Source organism: Dromaius novaehollandiae, chromosome 5 (assembly GCF_036370855.1).
Source record: "Dromaius novaehollandiae isolate bDroNov1 chromosome 5, bDroNov1.hap1, whole genome shotgun sequence".
Classification (NCBI taxonomy): Eukaryota; Metazoa; Chordata; class Aves; order Casuariiformes; family Dromaiidae; genus Dromaius; species Dromaius novaehollandiae.
In genome coordinates, this window is record NC_088102.1 from 36,123,838 (window position 1) to 36,147,063 (window position 23,226).

At 34.5% G+C, this 23,226-nt stretch overlaps 1 protein-coding gene across 2 annotated transcripts in view; it reads right to left on the reverse strand.

Moving 5' to 3' along the window:
* The window catches only part of FMN1 (formin 1), a 147,144-nt gene that overhangs the window by 63,460 nt on the left and 60,458 nt on the right, over window positions 1-23,226 (reverse strand). For both annotated transcript variants that reach the window (XM_026093934.2, XM_026093935.2), the window contains exons 6-10: window positions 19,967-20,054; window positions 9,730-9,791; window positions 8,684-8,772; window positions 3,564-3,693; window positions 1,080-1,226 (exon numbers count right to left, since the gene is read on the reverse strand). In XM_026093934.2, coding sequence (XP_025949719.1) covers window positions 1,080-1,226; window positions 3,564-3,693; window positions 8,684-8,772; window positions 9,730-9,791; window positions 19,967-20,054 — 516 coding nt within the window. The remainder of the gene's footprint in view (window positions 1-1,079; window positions 1,227-3,563; window positions 3,694-8,683; window positions 8,773-9,729; window positions 9,792-19,966; window positions 20,055-23,226) is intronic.

Below are 23,226 nucleotides of genomic sequence, written 5' to 3' on the forward strand. Positions count from 1 at the left end.
GCTACGTGAGGGTATTCACAAGAAAGACAAAAGAGAGGGACTGCTTATCTCACATTGCCTGCCTCCCGGACTGAGCATTCCCATGTATATAACTGGCAACAAAAGCTTACACTCTATTATATACTGCATTTCATATGGGAAAAGAGGAAGAGCGTGAGAGAATAATTTTTCTTCTCTCCCTTCAAATCTGTACCAGCGCCAGCAGAAAACACCTCCTGCTATTTGCTGCTTCCCATATCCATGTGGTGTCCTAGGTATGCTTTGGCAGGGAAGGAGACAGAGCAGTGTTTGAACTGCCTGCATGATCCAGCATCTCCTTTTCTGCCTTGTTGAAATAAGGAACAGAGTAACCTCATCTCAGAAGGTGTTCAGTTTGTTTGAGTCTGATTTTAATCTCAGTACAATAATCAAAAACAAGCTAGTCGTTCTCAATTTTAGACATAATAATTTATTGCCATCTATGAGGACTTTCTTGTGTATGCAGTTCAGAATTCCTGCTCTATACCTACCTATCTGCCAATTAAAAAAAAAAAGACTGGCAATACTTTGTTGGGTTTGACACATCTTTCTGAAGACAATTAAAATTTTTTATATTATGTATTTATATCCTTTATATATAATACTTTACTGTATAGCCTACACTGAAGCTTTCCTCTTTCCATATTTTGTTTTTTAAACTTGACCTTTAAAGCATTTTCCCTTGCAGCTACCTTAAGTTAAGAGCAATAAAAAAGAATGAGGACAATTGGAGAAGTCTTCAGCTGTCTGTCTGTGCTCTCTCGCTTCTCTCTAGTTATTGTAATTAAGTCCCCATTTGTAAGAGAAACACAGAAGTTTTCACATAAGATAATTATCCAAGTGGTGTTGGGCGGGAATATAGGAAATTTACAGAGAGTTGGGTATGTTTAGAAGGAAGAGGTGAAAAGCGGAGAGAAAAAAAGCAACAAAACAGTATAAAGTGCCTTACTGTTTGAAACAGAGAACTGTAAGAAATGAGAAAAGATTTTACTTTTGTCAGATGATGGAACAAAACAGATCGCTTGAGAAAAGTGATCTGTAAATAAAAAATGAGTACTTACTCTGCTTTTGACATCCTTCAGTTTGGGGAGTATTTCCAAACCAAATCCATCAGCTTGACCTCGTGTCCTGTTTCCACCATTCATATAATTTCCAAAAGCCAGAATCAAACCTAAAATTTCCTTTACACTTGTCATGTTCAGCAAAGCCTGGAAAACGGATACGAGCTTGTAACTTCAGATGGTACAAAAATATTCCTATTTTTCTTCACCATAATGAGAATGATAAAAACACATTTTCCTAGTTTCCCTAAAGCTTTCTCTAATTTCTATTGTCCTTCTTACCCCTGCAATTTAGATCTGAAGCCTAGAGGCTGCAAAAATGGCAGGCTACAGTTTCTCATTTATCTCTTACTACTTCTACACCTTCTGTTCTAGGCTTAAAAGTAACAAATATATTTTGACTATTGCCTAGGGAAACTAATATCAAACTATGAGACTGCAGCCTCATTCCTTCTTTCAATGATAAACACTCTACAGTCAAATGATTTCATCTATGGTGCCTGTAACCTATTCATTTCTCAGTGCATACTGGAGAAAGGGTTTGATCAAATATTATCCCATGCAATTAACTGCTTTTCAACTTGTTTTTCCTTGTCTCACAAAACCATCCATCATAAACAAAATTTACTCACAGAGCTTACAGGGGCCAATTATGAAAAATTAATTCAGCTGTGAAAATCTGATATGGAATCAATAGTTGTAAACACAGAATACCAAAATACCAGTTTTAGAGTCATGCTTTTAAGAATAATCAAGTTTACACCAAAGAAGTAGTTGTGTCAGTTCTCATAGTTTAAAACCTTATTTTCAAACTATCTAGTCATTCTCTTTATGTTCAGCATGTCATGTCTATTCTTTACAATTACTTTCTTAAACAGCCTTTGAAAAGCACACCACAGCGGTGCAAGAATAGGTCTGTGCATCAGTTTAAAGAGAGGTGGGAAATCAAATTTGGGGATTCTTATGGTTTTATTTTTAGAGCAATTTTAGGCTTAATTAAAGTGTTTCATCCTTTAACTGGTGCAGGACTGGTACAGGATCAGATGTTTAAGAGAAGAATTTATTAGTCTGTATCTGCCTAAAGTGCTATCTTTCACTCAATCTATACAAAGCAAATTGTATAGCATCACGTACTATGTAGATGACAAAAAGATTAATGCAGGAAGTTTTACTGGAGGATATTGCTTAACATTCATAGTAACCTTTAAAAATGTTAATGAAGAGGTGGTTTAACATGAATTTGTGTAATGCACAGTCAAAGGGATGATGAGCTATTTTTGCTGCCCCTGGACCAGATTCAGAGTCATATTCAGTCTGCTTCTCATTGTTCCTGGTGCTCTGGAAATTAACGTGTCTCAGTCCATACTTGGTGCAGATATACCAGGGTTAAGAACTAAACTACTGTGCATCAAAAGACAAAAGAAGAAATCTATAAACTCAGTGGAAAATTAATGAATTATTTAAATTTCATATGAAGGCATCTATCTTGTCAATCCCAGATTCTAAGGCTGCAGGCCTAATTCTCAATTACAGTTAAAGCAGCTTTATATTACACTGAAAATGAAGATGAATTTTGAAGTTAATATCAAGTGATTTTAGGGTTGCTTACCATTTCCGCAATACTAGCTTTTATTTATTGGAAGAATCAATCATCATGTGAGCTCATCATAAATAAACTGAAAGTAATACCTCTTTCCCTGCCTCATAGAAATTGATTCATTATTAATGTCTCCTTTGGAAAGTAAGAGCTAAGTAACTATTCTTACTGTAAGAATATGGAAAGAAAATCAAAAGGGTAAAATGTGAGTAGTATGTGGCAGAAAAGGAGTTCAAAACAGATTTTTCACATGGCAAAGCAAACATTTTAAAATGCTGTCCTGTCCAGGATGTTATAACTTCAAGTGACTATTTAATTTTTCTTTCAATTCTTATCTCATTTTACTTTTCATATTTTGTTATAATTTCAAAATCTTGTCTTCAGTCATTCATAGCACAGAAATCTTAGATAAATCTTTGTAATCTGTTATTTTGGGGTCATAGAAATGTATAGGTACCAGAGGAAAATAGTAAGGTAATGCGTGTGATATGCAGCTACTGCTGATGGCACCAACTATGTTATGCAAATAAAATAAGTTTGGAAGGCCTCACACTAAACTAGTTCAATGTTTTAAGTTCAATATTCTATTTTATGGAGAATATCTATTACTGTATTTAATGTGCAAATTAATCAAAATCTGCCCTTCAAGTAAAAATTAATGTTCCTGTGTAGAAGGTAGGCCATCATACATTACTCATCTCCCCCCTTTCCTCCTCCTCCTTCTTATAAGCAATTAAGTTTTTATAAGCAATTAAGAAATTTAATGTATTTTTATTTTCCTGCAAAGCCAATAACCAGGCTTAGAGTTCATCACTCACAGTAAAAAAAAGAAGCATAAAGAATCTAAAATACCTTTAATTTGTTATTTAACTTCCATTAGGACTTACCTTGGAAACTCGAGTTATGATATCAACTTTCCGGTGCACTGATGTTATCCCTTCAGAGAAAACTGACTGGAAGATAATGCACTGGGCTCGTTCTGTGAAGTTAGGGATCTGAGATAACTCGTATAAAAATCTGTGAAAAAAAGAGTATGAATGAGTCCTTATATTTCATATCTGTGGGGCACATAATGAATCAAAGCAGTAGTAGTAAAAATATACATAATGAAATCTTTCCTGTTTTGAAACAAAATTTAAATCTGATAGAATTCATAATAGGATCTCTTAACACATTAAACATAAAGAACATAGCTATTAACATCACGAAATCAGCAAGACATTAATCCTATTAGCATCAGAGCTGCCTAGTAATAGAAAGAGGAATCACAAGCCTAGATCATAGCCCTTCACACAATTAAGCTGGCTTGCGTATGAGAGTCTGGATGAATAAAATCTGTATATCAAGTAGATTAACTGGCCTTTTAAGGGATGAGCAGTGTCAAAGGATAATGTTGTAAACACCTTTTAGCCTAATGTTTCTCCAAATGCTGGACAAGCTTTATTTAGATAAATCACAGGCTAGCCTCGATGGCTGCAGCAAGGATAGGAGACTATTCAACAGCACAGGAAATAGTCACCAACAAGTCACAAAATGATTGATCTGTTAGAGGCGTTATTTTCCTGATTCACAACTTTGAAAGTCTGTGAAAAGATTTTTGCTGTATCTACTTGGTACTGCAACCATGAATTTATAAGAATATTTTTGAAACTCTGGCTTAAAGAATATTTGCTGTAAACCAACAAAATTGAAAAAAAGTTCTAGCTGGAAATTAAGGCTCAGAAGTGATCCCAGAAAGGGCTTTTCCCTTTATAAGAAAGAGCTAGAGAAACAGTATCTAGTTACGGCTTTCATTAAAGCATTTTGCTCCATTTTAAAATGTGGTGCTCAACGTATTTCTGCAAATTTATTTTGTAACACAAAAAGTCTGCCAAAAAAATTCTTCTGATGCTCAGCCTCAATTTTCTTTTACTAATTTGCACCACACTTTCAATTATATAGCAGCATGTTTTACAGTAATGCACATATCTCCCTATTTAGCTTTAAGATATTTGCAGATTTAGTCACTGGTCACCACAGTTACTAACTCATTTTCTTAATCTGTCCTCACATGTCCATGTTCCTCGTGAATCCATTCCAGCTTTCTTCCTTTAACCTTCCTTTAACTTCCTTCTCTTAAAAGAAATAAATAGAAGTATATTTAACAACTCCAATTTGAATACTGCAAAATGAAAGCACCCCAAAGGAATGAACAATTCCTCCTTTTTCCTCCTCTTTTCCAATCTAAAATAAAACAGTTTCACTTAAAAATACAAGAAATTTAACATTTATTATAATAGCAGGAATTGCATAATTTGCTTTCTGGGTTTTGAGTCTAAGATTTCAGTGGTACATGCTTTCATGACATCTAAAAACAGTCTTTTGCTCCACATCACTTTAGAAACATTCTTTGAATTTGCTGTCCACACGTATCCTTAGATCCCATGAATGTGATGGCTTAAAGATCCTTCTATCTCGCTGAATTCTGGGATATTTTCTGAACCACTTATTCTACTAGCTTGAATTTTTACTAATTTTTTTAAATTATTTCATCCAATAAATCTGATTTCTCTAAATTATTTCTTCTTCATAGTAAATAACATCAGTTCCTTTAAAACTCTTATAAATTTCTCATGCTTGCAATGCTTTGCTGTATACACAGCTAATTTCTAGGAAACTCTGCAAAATCCACCTGTGGCTGGTGTGAAACACTACATTCTAATTGGACTCTCATTTTTTGCTTCTTTTTCTGCCTCGCCTGGTGAGAAAATCTATTATGAGAGAAGGACTGACGAGGCTAGGCTTGGCTCTTGTACTTAAGCAGTGGGAAAAAGAGAAATGCCAAGCTGGTATTAATAAAAATGCTTCCTATTGGGAACGAATGGTATTGCCAGCAAACAAGAGGATACTTTGCACTTTGTGTGAGTGAAACAAAAGAAAGAAAAAAACAAACTGCCTCACAATAGCTTTAATGTACATACATTTTAAAAGTTGAATTTTAAAAATCTGAATGACACATTTTCTTGCCTTCCCTTGAAAAGGGAACTATCATGTACACTTCTGGTCATCAGAATACAAGATAACTGTGCTCGGAGTTAAAACAAATTCAGCAAAAAAGAAAAATATCTCCAGATTTTGGAGTTCAAAGTATCCAATGTAAATATTCAGACAGAGCATTTATAACTGAAACCTGTCACAAAAAGGAATCTTAGTGACTACAAATGCAGTTCTTAAGTAGAAAGTCATAGCATCAATCTGTGGTTATCAAAGATAGACATACTCCAGTAGGAGAATCCTAGAAAAAGTTTTTGGAGAGAAAAGAATATTGTGAGTTCAGTCATTTTCGCAGTCGTATACTGAGAAAAGTATGATTCTGATATGAAGTAATAATGAGAAAAATTTGACATAACTTTTTGATGGGTTTCTCATTGCTACACTTTTCATGGCCTAGAGTAAACACAGAATTTGCTCTTCATCTGTGTGAGGTCCATTTTACTCCTCTCCTGCAGAAATTGTAAATAAAAAGTACATTTACTTGAGAACTCCCTTAGCCTACCAGAATCTTGTAATAAAGGACTTCAGAGTATTTTCAAATCAGGCATATGTCCATGATGTTTGTATAACAGTGAGAACATATTCAGAAGATAGACAAAGAACGCTGATTCTATGAAGGTAAACAATTTACCAGATCACATTTATTCTCATTCTAAGAACATCAAATTTAGAAAGCAAATGACATTATTTAGACAGAAAGTCATATTTTATTTGCAAGTATCAATAGCTCTCTGCTTCCTGAATTCTAACTACATACAGAACAGAAAAGCTCAGTACCATATTAGTATTTCTTTCTTATGAAAAGGAACTTCACAGAGATTGTATTAGAGCTAAAAGGCACTTCTTGGAAACTAGCTTAAGCATCTGCATTCTACTAGCAAAGCCCCAAGTTGTGGCCAATTTTCCATATAAAGCTTTATTATGTTAACGAATATTAGCATTTTAACAACTATTATCATGAAGCATAATCAAGGGAAATATCATGTTGCTTAGATATATTTTCAGTTTATGCTAACAGTAGCAAATATAACATGCCAGCCAAACAAATCAAAATCACTTGTGCAGGAGAGCCTTAATGATACCAGCAAAGCTTTCTTTTTGTTTGGAAATCCAAAACATTTAAAAACTGGCAAAGGTTTCCTTTAGACTTCAGTGATTTCAAGGTAACAGCTTGGGGATATGAATGCCTATCATTAGCATTTGCAACCTCTTTACAAATGGTTTTGTTTGTGCTTTTGTTCTGATTCCTATTAATGAAAATATACCTGGCTTATGCCCTGCAGCAATTAACTTTAATCACACATACAAATTTAGCACTTTTCTGTTTTCAATTTTCGGGGAGTTAATAGGAATACTACAGTTTCAACAAATCTCCAGCACTGCATTTATTGAGGCTGACTTAGACAACAATACCAGCAGCACCTGACCTACTCAGTTTTCAGAAAGGACATGATTTTGAAGGACCAATAAAAATTAGGTAAGTGCATCGTTGGTAAATTGTTTCATTTTGAAGCAACATTTTACAAAGCCAGTTTTCTTAATTAATGTATTTTAATAACAGGGTAAACAAGGGATAATTAAGACTTACACAGAGAACATCTGATAAAGAGTATTTTTCTTTAATACTGCTATTTCACTCTGATTGACCAGGCATAATTGCTATATTTACAGTTCTTCAATTTTAATTGCAGAAAAATGATAGGACAAATCTGACCTTGTTTTTATTGAAGATCAGCTTCTCTCCGCTGTACTTTACAAAACTAGGTAACTTTTTATAAGATAAGAGCTCTACACGAGCTTTATACAATTCCTGTTTTCCAGAATATAAAATATATTTACATTTATTTCACTTGGATATACAGCAAACAGGTTGCCAAAGATTCAAACTCTGGAAAACATCAACTAGTCACACAATGTATTCTTGTGCTCCAAGCCAAGGCAATGAAAACATGGACATGGGATACATGAATGAGCCAATATGTACACTTTAAGGATATTCATGTTCTTAAGTCTTGCTCCTGGGGTGATAGCCTCATCCCTCAGCATTAACCTATTCCCCACTGAAGTGCATGTAGCATTTGGCTGCCTTGTGGGAAGAGAAAGGGAAAAAAAAATCTGCTCTTCACCACCAGCCTTCAAATGGGGAAAAGAGGTATGAAAACATACTACTTCTGACATCAGACAATCATATTCTACCTCTGCTGCTTCAATGCTTCCTCTTCCTATGCTTTGTTATGCTGATGATAGCAGAAATGACAAAAACAGACAACAGAGAAAAGAACGCAAAGTGGCAGAGAGGCCTCAGGGCAGGAAATCACATTGCAATTAGGAGAAGATGGAAGTACATAGGGAAAAGTAGCAAAGCAGAAGATAGATGCCACAGGTAGGCGTAAATAGAGAATCAAATATATACATTATAATAAAATACAGGTTACCATTCTTTTCAGGGATTCTTGTGACCTTCATGTTGGTCTAAGCCTTATTGCAACAGCAGGAGCAATACCTAAAAACATTTTTACCTTAACATGCGTCACTGCCTACAACAGTCAAGGGAGAGGAATTCTGCAGGTCTCCAGGCAGCACTGCTAGAGTACATCGTGTCTTGGTTACAGACTCACCAAAACCCTGTTTGTGTAGTTCTTCCATGTAACCAAAATCAGTCTAGCCCTGGTTTATGACATACTAATTTAGCCTTAAGGCTGGAATGGAAGAATAAGGAAATGGGAACAGAAATTTTTTACTGATTCAAGGCTATATATTTAATCCATTCTGGTGGTCCAAGCTGACGTAGTATTATCTATAATGTATCAAAAATGTTATGTGATAAAGGCAAGCTTTACATTAGGCCTTGAAATACAGAAAAGAAGTTAAAAGTTAGCCAGCAAAAATTATGTATAATGATCCCCTTTAACCTATCAGCAAAGGAACAGACTACATAATGATAAAATAGTACCAAAAAAAAGAAAAAACTTACTGTTCTGGTTTATCCAGGAACTTCAGTTCCTCCTCTTTCAAAGTCTGATAATGTTGCTTGATTTTTTCCAGTTCATCCTTTTGTGCTCTCTGAGTAAATTAATATAAAGTAATAAATGACTAGTTTATAATATTAATAAATTAATAAATCACTAATTTACCTGTTTGTCAGCAAATCACAATTATATTTTTATTTGGGCCACATTTAGACAATGCAAAGAAGCAAGGCATAAAGATCCACGAGCTAGCCTTCACCTAAATTGGTAAATTCCTATAGCGCATTGCAGTACCATTCAGATTTATTAGCCCTGGCCCCAAAATGAATCATCCTTGGAGAGTGCAGCACCAAAGAAACATAGCTATAGGGTGCTTTAGGACTCAGCTTAGGTCAGTGAGGCAGCTGAGATGTTTCCTCAGCTAAGTGTAAATGTATCCTTAATGCTTTGCATGCAACCAGATTCACACAGACTCACTTCATGAGTTCTATATACAGGTATACAACTGAAATGCTCTCATTCTACACAGCAATTTGGGTAGGGACTGCAATGCACAATGCCTGAAGCCACCTGTATCTTGAATGAGAAAAATTCAGCTTGTTAGAGCCCACAACAGGCCTTAGAAAATTAGAAATAATGAATATCTGAAAAGAACACATTTTCATGACACAAATTAAGCAAAACTACATTCTGCCTAAGCATTACAGGATATTGACAAAGAAATAAGAACCTCAGTAAGGTCAGTATTTTTCAGGTAGTTCAGTAGAGAACACTACCACATGTTACATCTTTTCCTCATATTTTAACCTGATTCCAAATGCACTCTACTGTTTTACATTTCTGACTTGAAGAACTGAGACATAAGAGAAATATGCATCTCAATGGATATCTTTGGATGATAACAATTTTATTATTGTTAAGTTCCTTAAAGATTTTTTCTATAAAATGTCTCCAGTCTAAGATAAAAACATAAAATAAAACTTTATTCCGTGTTTGTCTGTAATTCTGAAGTCTGTGCTGATTAACCACAGCTTTATCTCAACATACTTACATTTTCATATAGTGCTTCCAGTGTTTCCAGATCTACCACTGAGTCATCAACACACAGTATAGCTGTATAGGATATGATCATAAATTAGATGCCAGAAAACACACTTTGAGTTCAACTCTGTTTTCTGTGAAACATATCAAAGAGATCTGAGATAGCTGAAATAAATATTTATATCCAATTAATACTTTAACATTTTCAACATTTTATTTTTGTCCTGAATTGAAATTATAGCATTCACTTACTATACTTAACTATATGTCAGGAGAATGGAGTTCTTTCACTCTCCAGTGTATTGGGCAGTCAAGGATATGACCTGCCAGGTGCTCAACAGCCTGCGTAGCAGGCCAGCCAGAAGAACATGACAGCATTGGATATCAGATAGTGAATAGTCCATATTTCAAGTTAGCTTAGAGGACTAGATAGCAAGAAATTGAGAGTTAGACCATTTAGATGAGCCTATGTGCATGGGAGATCAGGTAGACAAGAAAACTGGAAGATCAGGTCATCTTGGGGCTGGCAGTCTTGGGAAGTAGACAGGCAGACAAACTTGCAAGGAAAGTCAGATTATGTCACAGATTTTTAAAGGTATCTTCACAAAGCAGTTCAGGTTTGAATTAGCTTTATCCACTAGAAAACTATCCACATGAAAATTTCCAGATAAAGACCTTTAAACCTCACATAGAGATACCTAAACTATACTATTCAAAGATTATTGATACCTCTTCACCAGAAATGAAAAGTCTCAAAATGTTTCCATCCTTCATTCCAAATTATATGGCACTGTGGATTATATGGCACTATGTGTTTCCAACATTTGCAAATCCCACTACGATTTAGGAAACGTACTGGGACTGTTTTTGAAAACAAAATAGAATTGGTTCACGGTGCTCTCTAATGCTCTCTCATAGTTCTCCTAACGCTCTGAAATGTTAAATTCCAGTAAGCTAAGAGGTGCATAATGGCATAGAGATAACTTAGGATCTTTAATTTTTCTGAAACCAACATTTCATCATGATTCTTAATGCTACTGGGCAGAATTTCCAAACTACCGACTTGCATTTAAATGTTACCAGGAACATTAATGCCAAAAGGATCAAGATTAAAGTCTTTAGCAATTTTCCACATAACCAGTAAATCATTGTTAGTTAGTACTTGATATCTTTTAATTTCAGCTGTATTAAATTTCTTTATCTTTATGCATGGAGGCTTGACTACTTGTGAATTTAGAAGATTTTAAAAGCTCTTGCTGTATTTGTAATCCATGTTTGGCAGGGGCAAGGCACACACATCTTTAAATAATTATTTAAAAGTAATCAGCTTTTGCCCACTCTCCCACCTACCCCATGATTTTACATTGTGAAATTAACCAGCAGGCTAGTAAATTTTCCCTGTGGCAGGCTAATTAATTTTATTAAAAGGTCCAGTGACATTTAGAATGCTTTAAAATTTTGCCTGTCAATTATGATTCCATCTGTTGACATTACATCTTGGTGAGAAGAAGCGGATTATATGGAGACAGGCCACATCAGTGGAAAAAAGCACTATCTGCATCTATTTTTGTCCCATTTTGAAGACGCAAAAAAACCCAAGACCTTAATCAAATATAAAAACTGAACAACAGAGCTAGTCACAATTCTCTGCTTAAAGAAAAATTATTATGGACTGAATCTATTAAATAATCTGTTTGCCCTTGAAAGACTGTTGCATGAATTCCATTATCTGCTGTAATATCCAATCAAATTTCAAAAGAACCTGAGAGACTGGAAAATCTCTTGGAAAACTGTTTTCACAGCCTAATAAATTTAATTATTATGACTTTAAAATACATATATTTAGTTCAGTTTCACTTCTGTCCTGTTTTGGGATACTGTGAAATCTACTTGCAAAGAGATCTATCATTTTATTACTGTCATTTTATATTTCACAGCTGTGCCTTACCATTTACTTCTACAACATGCACTTTTTTTAGTACAACTTGGTAGACTGACTTGCAAGGAAGCAAACCAGAGTTATCTAGAAAGGTAACTTATACAAGATAACTTTAACTCATACTACAAATGCAAAAACATGTAATATGTAATAGTAGATCTTTTAAGTACAGAACTGTTATAATGATAGCTAATAGTTTAAAAAAAGAGAACATACTAACATGAAAACCAATATATGTATGTCTGATATTTTCAGCCAGAGAAAAAAAAGCCCCCCCAAACCACAAAATGTTTCTTTTATGCTGAACACTCTGATCAACTTTTCTGTACTTAACAGCAATTATAACAAGTTCACATTGAAGTGACATGATAAACTATTCACTAAAGCAAAAATGTTTGAGATTGAAGCAATAAAATACAATTTGATATGTTAACACGTTTTTAACTGATTTAATGATTATCAGTGTCAGAGACATTAATACGGATTATTTTATCTTTTGGGACAACTAAGTATTTTTAGAAAAGTACCAAGGAAATATTTTCTGACCTTGACCAGTCCAGCTATTATTGGCAATGCCCATGCAGACTGGCTGCCAGATAAAAATCTGCTCATATGACTCGATTCAATGACAGTCTGACATATAAGGATGTTAGTATACAAAGAGACAAACTTCCAAAAAGTTTGAGTACTGCCAAAATCCACAGCAGAGTCCTGTGTTCCATCTCTATGTATTCATTATCTTTATCTTTGTCCTTATATCTTTTTTCATTCAAACTGATCAAACTTAGTATCATAAATATTGCAGCATGAGACAAAAATGAAAAAGTGTAAAACTATGGGGGAAAAAAAAGCCTTAATTTTGGAAAGTTGGAAACTATCCCCAAACTCACAAGTGTCTTAGTATTCTTCATATTCTTCTCAAAATACAGCATATGCAATACTTCCACAGTATGTTGTATAAATTAACTTGAGTTTGGGCAGCTGAAAAAAAATCCATTATATTAGATGAAAGAAACTTTAGTTATTTTACTTTTTCCTTAGAACTACAAGGAACGAAGCCTTAATTTTTCTGTGAAAAGCAAAACTGATTTTTAAACATGTATTTTTAACATTATTAAAAATAATAACAAAAAACTTGATACCTTTTCCAAAATGCTCTTCCTGATACAGTGAATATAACTATGGTACTTTACTGCATTAAATCCCATTATACCAAGACTCACATAAGTGTTAGTAATATAGGTGAAGTATCATAAATCTACAAAAGAGGCTCCAAAACAATTAATAGCAATTACAATATCAATCATCATTGGTGGTTTTTACTTTTATCTTGCTTTCTAGTTAGCTGTCTTCCTTACATTGTCAGTTCAGTTAGAATATTTCACCTACACCTCACAATATGCCAAAAGGAAGTAGACTCATGCTGTGAAAAGCTGGTAATTTTATTGGGTTCCTCTACCTTTAAAAAATCTGTTACTTGGCCAAGTCTGGTTTCTGAGATCCTTTTTTGCAGGGAAATTGAGGCAAACATTTTTATGTGGTCTATGGTGTCTGCTCACAACAAGAAGAATTTATATACACAAGGATCATTAGTGCAGGGTTGCACCCATTAGGATATAATAACCGTCAGCGAGGACAAAAAACAGATCAGCATCACGCGTTCAAACTAGCAGGCTCACATAAAAATACTTGCCTACTGCGTTTCACATACTAAGGGTATTGCCTCAAATATAAACTTTTAGCACAGGGTTTTAACAGATTTGCTATTTTAAAATGAATCTAACTGTAAAAACCAGATTCCCTACTGAAACAATTTTTTCACGCACTCTATTTCATCATTTCAAAAAGATAAACCGAAGAAAAGCTGAGCATTTAAAGCATATTGTGTGCATTCTACATACAACTGTATATCTTAAAGGTTTAATAGGAAAAAGATAGTTCCTTCCTCCTAACTACCTCAAATACCAACAGTCTTAAGGCTGACTCTGATATACAGCCTCATTCACACTAAGCACATTTTGGTTAAATCAGGATTTAAGTCCTGCTGACAGAACCTACATATATTCAGCAGTTTCAAACCAGTTAATGTGACAATTAAGCTATGTAACATGAAGACATTATTTTAACTGCTCCCTTATGATAAAACAGAAATATGTTATTTAAATAAAAAAGAGCTTTCCAAAGTTGCATTTATTTGGCCTGGAAGTACTTGATGATTTTACTTTGTACATTCTGCTGAGTAAGGTTTGATTTCATGGGAAAATGAAAATGAAGCCTCTCTTTGGGAAATTTAAATGAAATTGTGACTGATCTAGTCAACCAGAACATTACTATGATTGTTAAAGACAAATCCGTGCTTGGCAAAACTTCCTAAAATATCCAATCTGCTCCAGTTTGCTTCAGGCAAACTGATCTGATGTTCTAAACTCATTTAAAATTTTTTTTCTAGCATTTAACTACCATACAATTCAAAAACATTAAAATGTACAATGCAAAGAAGCACCATGGGCACAATGAGGGTTTAGGGGACTAGGAAAGCTCAACTGCTGCAAGAAGTCACGAGCAAAAGACTTTGGCCCTAATGTTAACCTACCCACATCAGACTAGATGCCCTAGGCAGATTCACAAAAACATATGTTGTAAATTATCCAGAACAAAGAAAATAACTTTTAACGGAAATTGTTTCCCAATTTCTGAGATGGGTATGTAGCTATCTCTGTACTTCATGCATAGGAATGCATATATGTAATATTCTGTGTAGACAGAAAAGTCACACAGTTTCGTAACAACTTTTTTTTAATTCTTTATAATCTATACTGTCCTCCTGACAATATTTTGGTTGAAATCCCATAAAATTCATTTTATATGGTGCAAACAAGAAATATTACAAAGCATTTTTTTTAATCTTGAGGTATTTCCAAAGTACAATAGAGAAAAGAATGATGAAATTATTTGTGCTGCATTGTATAGTTAAAACACAGGTTGGGATTCAAACATTTTGGGCATGCTACAGTCTGCAGATTAGAGTTGCTTTAGACTAGTTCAAGTTGTACATATAAAACATAGTCTTTCAGATTCTAAGAAATGTGCTGAGTTAACAATGATATTGTTCACTAAGGTTTAGATGTGATTTCAGGCATTTTGTGTGATTTCACAAGGGATGTGCTTAGCCCCCAAAATTTAAGGGGGTAGGGAACATATTCTGTATTATTTACCTTGGCCAGTGTCTTGATTGCCTTTTTTCTACCAATTGTAATATGAGAAAATGTAGAGAACACTAAAACACAAATAGCTAACGGCATTGACAATCACCATCAGAGTCTACCTTTCAAAATGTCCAGCTATATCCACCTTAATCCCAGTATTTTATTTTCCAATATACTTTAAAATACACAAAAATCACAGTGAATGAGTAGGAACATAATGCATAACCAGAATGAATACTGGACTGATCATCGGTCCGGGTGATTACACTATCAATAAGTTAATTTTAAAAGATGTTAATCTGCTGTTTGCATTCTTCCAATTATTTACTCTAGCATGTTAATAATTGAGGGTAAATCACAAATAAAGCTGTAGATAAGCAATCCATCACTGGTCAACTGGTTGACTGACACTGTACAATAATAATTGTGTTCTTTCTAGTTGGTCCCCTCCTACAATACCATGCAAAAAGATTTGATGTAGAGTGGCATGATAGTTATTTGCACTTCCTATCGTAAGAATATCCTTATTGTGATACTAAAAAATAAGTTCCATATTTGAGGAGTGAGGAAAAAAACAGTAATGAATGATTAGAAGGCAAATCTGCAACAGTAGTAGGTTTTGTAGCAAGATCCACTCTAATGCATCCCATCTAGATGTGATCAAATACATTTCTCTAACATTTTTGAAGCTTTGATAGTTTTGAACATTTTGAAGCCTAGATAGTTTACATTGTTCATGAACACAAGAGTACTTGAAATGCACAATAAATATACCACACATGCTATTACAGGTTAGCCAGTGCTATTCTGATTTAATAAATGGGGTTTCAGACATTATATTTAATTGTTTAAATCCTGGAAAGAAAGAGTTCTTTTTAATACTAAATTAGCATTAGAAATAGTCCTAAGGCAAAGTGTCAGTGGTCACTTTTCCATATAGGGTAAGTTCTGTTAGCTTTACAGTGCTACGGTATTAAACTTGCTTTAGTAAATGTTCTAGCAAAGTCCACACCTGTTTTGCAAGGAGTAATATGCCATAAAGTGCCATATACCATATCTATGCCATATAGGAATATGCTATAAAGCATTCTTCTGGTGTGATCTACCACATCTCATATATTTGGTCACAAAGGATATATACTAATATGTGAGAACATCTAGTTAATGTATCCCAATGAAAATCAGGGGCATTAGTGAGCTATTTCCAAGACTGTAAAGAAGCAGAAGTTCTGGCGCCCCTCAATTTTAGATGCAAAATGAAGGCACCATGGAAGTAGGTACACATTTGGGATAATCACTTTTTTGGACATAGGCATCTACATTATATCTACATCCCACTTACTGAAATGAAAACTTTTTTTTGACCTGGGCTGGTCCCCATTTTTGCCAGTTTACTCTTGAGCAGAGAACTCAGTAGCTCGTGGAAGCTAGCAGAGATCACCTAAGCTGCAGAAAAAAGCACTATTATTTGCATTATTGTATACAGCTACTACTAGCTACTTACACTGGGAATGGCTTGAGTGACTGGAATGTGGGCCTATAATAAGTTGGGACCAGTGCCCACAGAGGGTCTTTACATACATTTATAACCAGCATATCCAGTTAGCAACAGAGCTGAATCTCCTCACCATGGAGTAAGCTGTAATATTTTAACAGCAAAGCCACACAAGTAGTCTTGAGTCACAAGTTTGCTTCTCAAGCTGTAATGCTTCAGCTGAACTACCATAGGAAAAGTAATACAGAAGTGTGCTGATATGAAAAGGCGGTTGGCTCTATAACTGTGCAGAGCTAAAAGCATATACCTTACCTAAAAGCTGATTTACACCATTCATCTCTTTTGTATAGTTTTTTAAAAACTACAGGAAAGAAGCCTTGAAAACAATTTCAAACTTGTGCGCCAATTTGATTAGCACTATTTGATTTTTAAATATAAATACAGATTCTATGTAGCCCAGATAGACAGTTTCCTGTCTGCTGCTTCTGCTCAGGAAATTATTATTATTATTAGTGGTCTAAATAGAAACTATATTGCCCTCTTCAGTATGAGATTCACCAGTAAAATTTCTTAGTGTTCTTAGAAGAACATTACAGCACCTAGTTCTGCTATTCCCCTTCCACCTCCCAAATACCTGGGTATTAGGACAGATGCAGCATGACAATTTTAATGTCCGTCTGCATAAGCACCAGTGCTAGCCAAAATAATTATTCAGGTTTAGGCTGTTTTCTCCCTAGGTTGTACTCAGATACAGCAAGAATGCAAATTTATCTGCAAAGGGTGTCCATCCTTCTCTCGAAGAAACATCTGTGGGAGATTCCTTTCTCCAACTGTGGCAGCTGGCTCATTATCAAATGCAAACTGAAACATCTGGGTGCCAGATATGGTCCCTTACATGTGTTGCCACTGCTGAGCTATCTAAAGAATATGCTGTTAGGCTAGTTACTTAAAATAATCTGAGAGGGCAATCCTACAGATGCAGAAATCTCACAGTATTTAAAGAAGTACGTAAGTTTTTGTGTAATTACTCTTCTCTGCCATTTTGCATGCATCTGTATGCATAAAGCAGTTCTTCACAGAAGTAATTTGAGGATAGTTTTTTCTGTCTTTCTATAACTACTACTTAAGGTAGAACAACCAATACATTATAAATAGACAGTAAATTCATTTGAATGTGTCTTTGCAACAAATATGGTCAGAACAACTTAAAATAAAATTAGATTTCTTATATTTTCATTTAATTTTCTTTTGCTTCAAGCTTCTTCACTGTCAGTTGCAAGTTGCAAAAGACAATTAACTTCTCTTCCCTGTATTTGATGCACTGAATTATGCAGTGAAAGTTGGCATGAAAAAGGGATGAATGTTTAATTTTCATGTTTCTTAGAGATATCTCCTTGTACCTCCACTTCATAAAAAAACTTTGGTATTCATCACCAAATGATCATATTCTTTTTTGGTGAGGTGTTGGCATGAGGTATCTAGCTTATTGTAGTGATCTTTTTTCATCCAGTACATTTAATATAGCAGCCATTTTAGAGTTTGTATCTTGATCAGCAGGAGTTAGAATTTAAATTGATTTAAATCAGTTAATTAAATAAAAAACTAAGGGATAAATAGTAACAACATAGAATAGAAGAGAGACTGGAATAACCATACAGTTATCTTCATTACAGAATGCATTTATATAGGCTACCTTTACAGTATAGACATTTTCCCTGAGTGAATTGTGGTGCACTTTTTCCCCAGAGAGACTCTACACATAGATCTTGATTAGAATCACTCATATTGCTTGGAAATTAAAAAAAAAAATTGTTCCACTAACAGTATTCTCAAATCCCCTTTGTATCTCCTAGCTGCTTCCATGAGCAAGTGGCAGCATATCCTATTGCTGCCTTGAGCAAGACACGTGGTGACAGGCCAGTTATTTGCTACCTCTCACAATAGAAAAGGCGATGAGTTATAAATTCTCCTTCAGTGATGGAACTTATTTTGGTGTGTCTCTTCAACCAGCCTTTTAATTATTCTTAAATTTGCAGGACCAAAGTAGTTATGTCTACAATTGCAAATAGTCAAGTGCAGTAGAAATGGATTTGTAGAGAGAAACAGCTGGTGCTGAGGACCAACGTTCACTCTGTGGATTTTACTCTTAACTAGATCTAGTCTGATCCTGTCGACTTTAAAGCCCAGCATAGGCTGGAGACCGCTGGTGTGCTCCTAGAAGCACATCCAATTTAGTTTCACCCTGAAGGATATTTGTGTGCTCTGAGACTGCTCTGCAATGCAAACTACAGCAGAGAGACAACCGGTAGATTTGCTTCAGAAGCGCACTGCATATCCAAACTAAAATGCTAGTACAGACACACCCACACACTTTTGAGACTTCTTCTTTTCTCTTAAATTTGGTGTCAATTGGCCAGGGGGTTTCAAAAGCTATAGAAGTACAGCAAACAACTGACAGATGCAAAGAGATATGGTGCAGTCACATATGCTTTATTCTATTAGGAACAAGGCTATAAAGCCACAAGCCACGGTACCTTGCACCATGAATGTCCTATCTATAGGACATCATGGCATGAAAATAAGAAGTCATGAAAAGGTCTCCACAGGTATTTAAGAATATTACCTAGTTTTTATATTGTAGCTGCTACGCCTTTTCTACCAGCAAATTATTCAAATATTTAATAATGGCAGGTTTTTTTCCATCTCTTTCTGATACCTTTCACACAACACTGGCAGGCACAAAGTTATTCCTTCTTATTCTTGTTTCCCTCCACCTCAAGAGCCATCTGTAAGCCCTCGTGCTTTTAAAGTCCTAGATGCTCAAAGGCTCTTCTAAAATTAATAATCAATGCCAGCAGCATCTCAACACCCTACCCAGTTTTTGCATGTGACGGAAGGAAAACAATAGCAAAAAGCAGACATCAACTTGAATTATTCCAGCAATTGTTTTAAATGCTGAATATTTTTCTTTTAAAATGTGAAAAAGAAATAAACAATATCCCTAAATGATATCTTTTTAAATCCAGAACATAAGCAAAATCTGATTTACTCAAGTGTTCTGAAAAGTCTGTATTTCTCTACTGTCATATTGGCAAACTCAGATAATTTCTACCAGGAATGGAATTTATAGACTGAGTAGCCCAATGCTTTGAAAAATGCAATCATCTTTCTGACTGCCACATGGTAGCTGCATTCTCAGTTTTGGATGTGCTTTTTATACTGTTAATGAAGCAAAATTTAAACATTTAACAAATACAGACTGCATATTTGAACAGATTTACGTAAGACCTCTATTGAAATTTTTTCAGTGAGGGACTTGCTTAAAAAAAAGGAAGAAACCATTGGGGAGAAATATGAAACTGCTTTGAGAAAACCCTGGATTAGAAGTGACATGTGAAATAAAAAGTACAGAAAGAGATGGACCTAAATTCACTTTAGCTTATTTAGGTGAAAATTCTATACTTACTTTATTGGAAGAGTAATTCTTCTGTTATTATAAAGAGGACCACCCACAAAAGCCCATACTGTAGTTTAAGAAATTCTCTCATGGGTGCTATGAAAAAATATCCATGTAAATATGATACATTAAAAGTTCTGAAAGACTTACCTTGCTGAATATCCTTCATTTCCAGGTGCAAACTCGATATTAAAATTCCTACAGTTTGAGATCGTTTTCCATCCAACAATTTGATAATCTAGAAAGATAATGCAAAATGATCTGAGATCAAATAACCACTCTCCAGAGGTTTCCTTAGCATGAAAGAAAAAAGCTCACTTGTGAGTTGAATTCAGTGCCCCTCCAACTCTCAAATCTTGTTATAAATTAAATGTGATAGTAGGATCTTCATCTTCTCTTCATCTTCTGCACCTTAACAAATGGCTGATAAATGTAAGCTCAAATTCTCATCAGGTTTAGTAAAGAAGATAACCTCTTATTTGTAGAATGTTATTGACAAGTAATAAAAAGCCACATCAAATCTTTATTCTGGAATGTATTTTTTCCCCTCTCCTTAAAGAGATCAGGGTAAAACTATTTAAGGCATTATGTCACACGTTCCTCAATCTATTTGATAACTTATTTTTCAACATAAACATATTTAAGTCTATCTTTTTGACAAAGGATCACTTCTTGACCAAGGAAAATTGGAGAAATGTCTTTTTATGCCCTGTCCATACTACTTCTGGAACACTAGGGGTTACAGAAAGGATTCCTTTCACTCTTGTCTAAATATGCTCCCTCCACACCCCGGACGTTTTACATGGATTTGAGGATGTCATTCATATTTTGGATAAAAGACACTTATTAGTATATCATCCTGATACTTAGACTGCAATCTTTTTTGGGGGGGTGGGGCAAGAGAAGGAAAGGAAGGGGAAAGAGAGGGAGGAAAAGCTTGAGGAAGTTATTTTGGAGAAGTTATTAAAAAAAAAGTTATATATGAAAAGAAGTTATACAAAAAAATTTCTTATTACCTATGTGGATCAGTCCATAAATAAAGTAATGAAAGGTAAACCTTCAAGGTTTTGGAAATGTAAGTCAGATGTTTGAAGAGACAATCTGATATGTGACGCTTGGATTCAAAACCAAACTTTCCACAACGCTTGGATTGTTTTTATTTGTGATTTTGATTTGTATCATAAGAAAGATATGACAGCAACAGGTCACAAAATTCAACACAGATGTGAAATTCTTCAAAACAGAATGTTCAGATCGAAGCAACTCACTTGCTAGTGTTGATGAACAAATACTATTGATAGTACTAACTCAAATGTATAATTAAAACTAATAACTAAGCTTTTAATGAATGCATATTTCCTAGTATTTGTGTACTATTCTTTTATATATATATACACACACATGTATACATTTTTGTGTGTGTATATGCACACACACACACATATTTAATTTTAATATATGGTTAATACTAATATTTGGATATTTAATAATATCCAAAACTATAAAGAGCTGTTATCCCTGTAATATTCTTATAGATGCTTATATTAGAGACAGTTAACTGATAAAACTTATACTAATTCATACAAACATTTCTTACTGTACTCCTATGTTTTATGGGGTTTAGGAACATTTAACTGTGCAACTAATTAGTCATTCACCTATGTAAAAGTGGAATTGTAGTTGAAAAATACAGGAAAAAGAGAAATGATAGTGCCACCAACATGAAAAATGCAAAGTTAATTATTGTTTATAAAGTGCTGAAATTGTACTGGACAATACATGAACAAATAAGAATGTACACTGCCTTCAACAAAAATCCTACAGATTCTTTATGCCCCTGCTGTAGAGACTCAAAATATAATGAATTTATGTTAAAGTAGATTTTGCATATTTTCTGGCAATATTGCAAATAAAATACATCATGAAAGTTTTTCCAGCCTATATCTATAGTATTTATATTGGATATTAGAAAAGGAACATAACATAATTTATTTAAGACGTATTCTTTAGATGAGAAAGGATTCAGGTTCTTGATTTCCCAAGCACACAAACACACAAGATGATTTGATAAATGAATATTCTGTAAGCATCACACCACATTAACTGTGATTTTTCAGAGCAAATGCAAGTAACTGCACAGTTTATTATGGTCATTTCTGAAGCTATACATGAATTTGCTAAACTCGGCAGCACATTAACTTCTAACAGGGATAATTACAGGCTTGAGTAGTATGCAATTTGTATGGCATTCACTGACCTCCAAGTTGACCCTGTTCAGGGGCAAATTCATAGGTTGTCATAAACCCCATTAGACATGCCTGGTTTGAGGTAAAACCTTTCCAGACTACAGCCCTTATGGATAATATGACATTTGAAATTACTGCATTAGAATATTTTTTAAATACTCATATACATACTCTCCAGATATAATCAATCTAGCTCACATTGCCAAGCAAGAGTTTCTTCTTCAAAGATTGGTAAAATAAACTGAAAGAAGAGCTTATACAATTTTAAAAGCTAAAATAGAGATTCACATTTCAAAATGCCCAGCCAACTGTATGTTCACAGCATTTTTAGACAAAAGTACATGTGGTCACAATTACCAGACACCAAACTAGACTCAGAGTACCTGAAATAGCTTCAACCAAACCAAATCTCTCACTGAAGGCTAATATTTTATTCATTAGACAGTGGGAAGGAAGCAATAAGACAAAAGAATAGCTTAAATAGGGCATAAACTATTTTAAAAACAGTTGTAATGCCGAAGCATTAGACAGGACTTTTATCACAGATTTTAGAAATAACGTAACTTGAAAATTTCTGCAACACAAATGTATAATCAGTGGTAAAACGCAGAACATATTTTCAGAGATAAACATTTTGCCCCAAAATATGGTTATTCTGGAGAAGTTATTGACAGGGAATTAAATGCGTGTGTGAATTCTAAATAGAAAGCAGATACAAAAAAATTCATCAGTTTTTCAGGTCATAAAAAACATAAGGTAATAAAATGGAAGTTTGTAAATACTGCACTGTACTATTTGGGCTATGCATTAAAAGAAAAATCACTGATCACCTCTCAGCATATTGGGACTTGCTTGTGGCTGGCAGCGGCAGGTAAGCAGCTAAAATCCAGCTCACGCCAATTGATGCTGCTGTGTTCGCTGGCAGAGTTTGTCCAAGTACTGGACACGGGAGCCTGCTGCCTGCCACTCCTCCAGACTAGGAACAAATGCATCGCTGTAATGGATGCAGCATCTTCTAGCTCAGTGAAACACTATGATTGCTGGTGTTGTCTAATTCATTCTATCGTCTGTTCTATCACATAATTTGTCCTGTGTGGTGTTTCCTAACTACTTTTTAACATTATTAAGTTAGTTTATTTGTACACAGTTGATATGAACACAAGT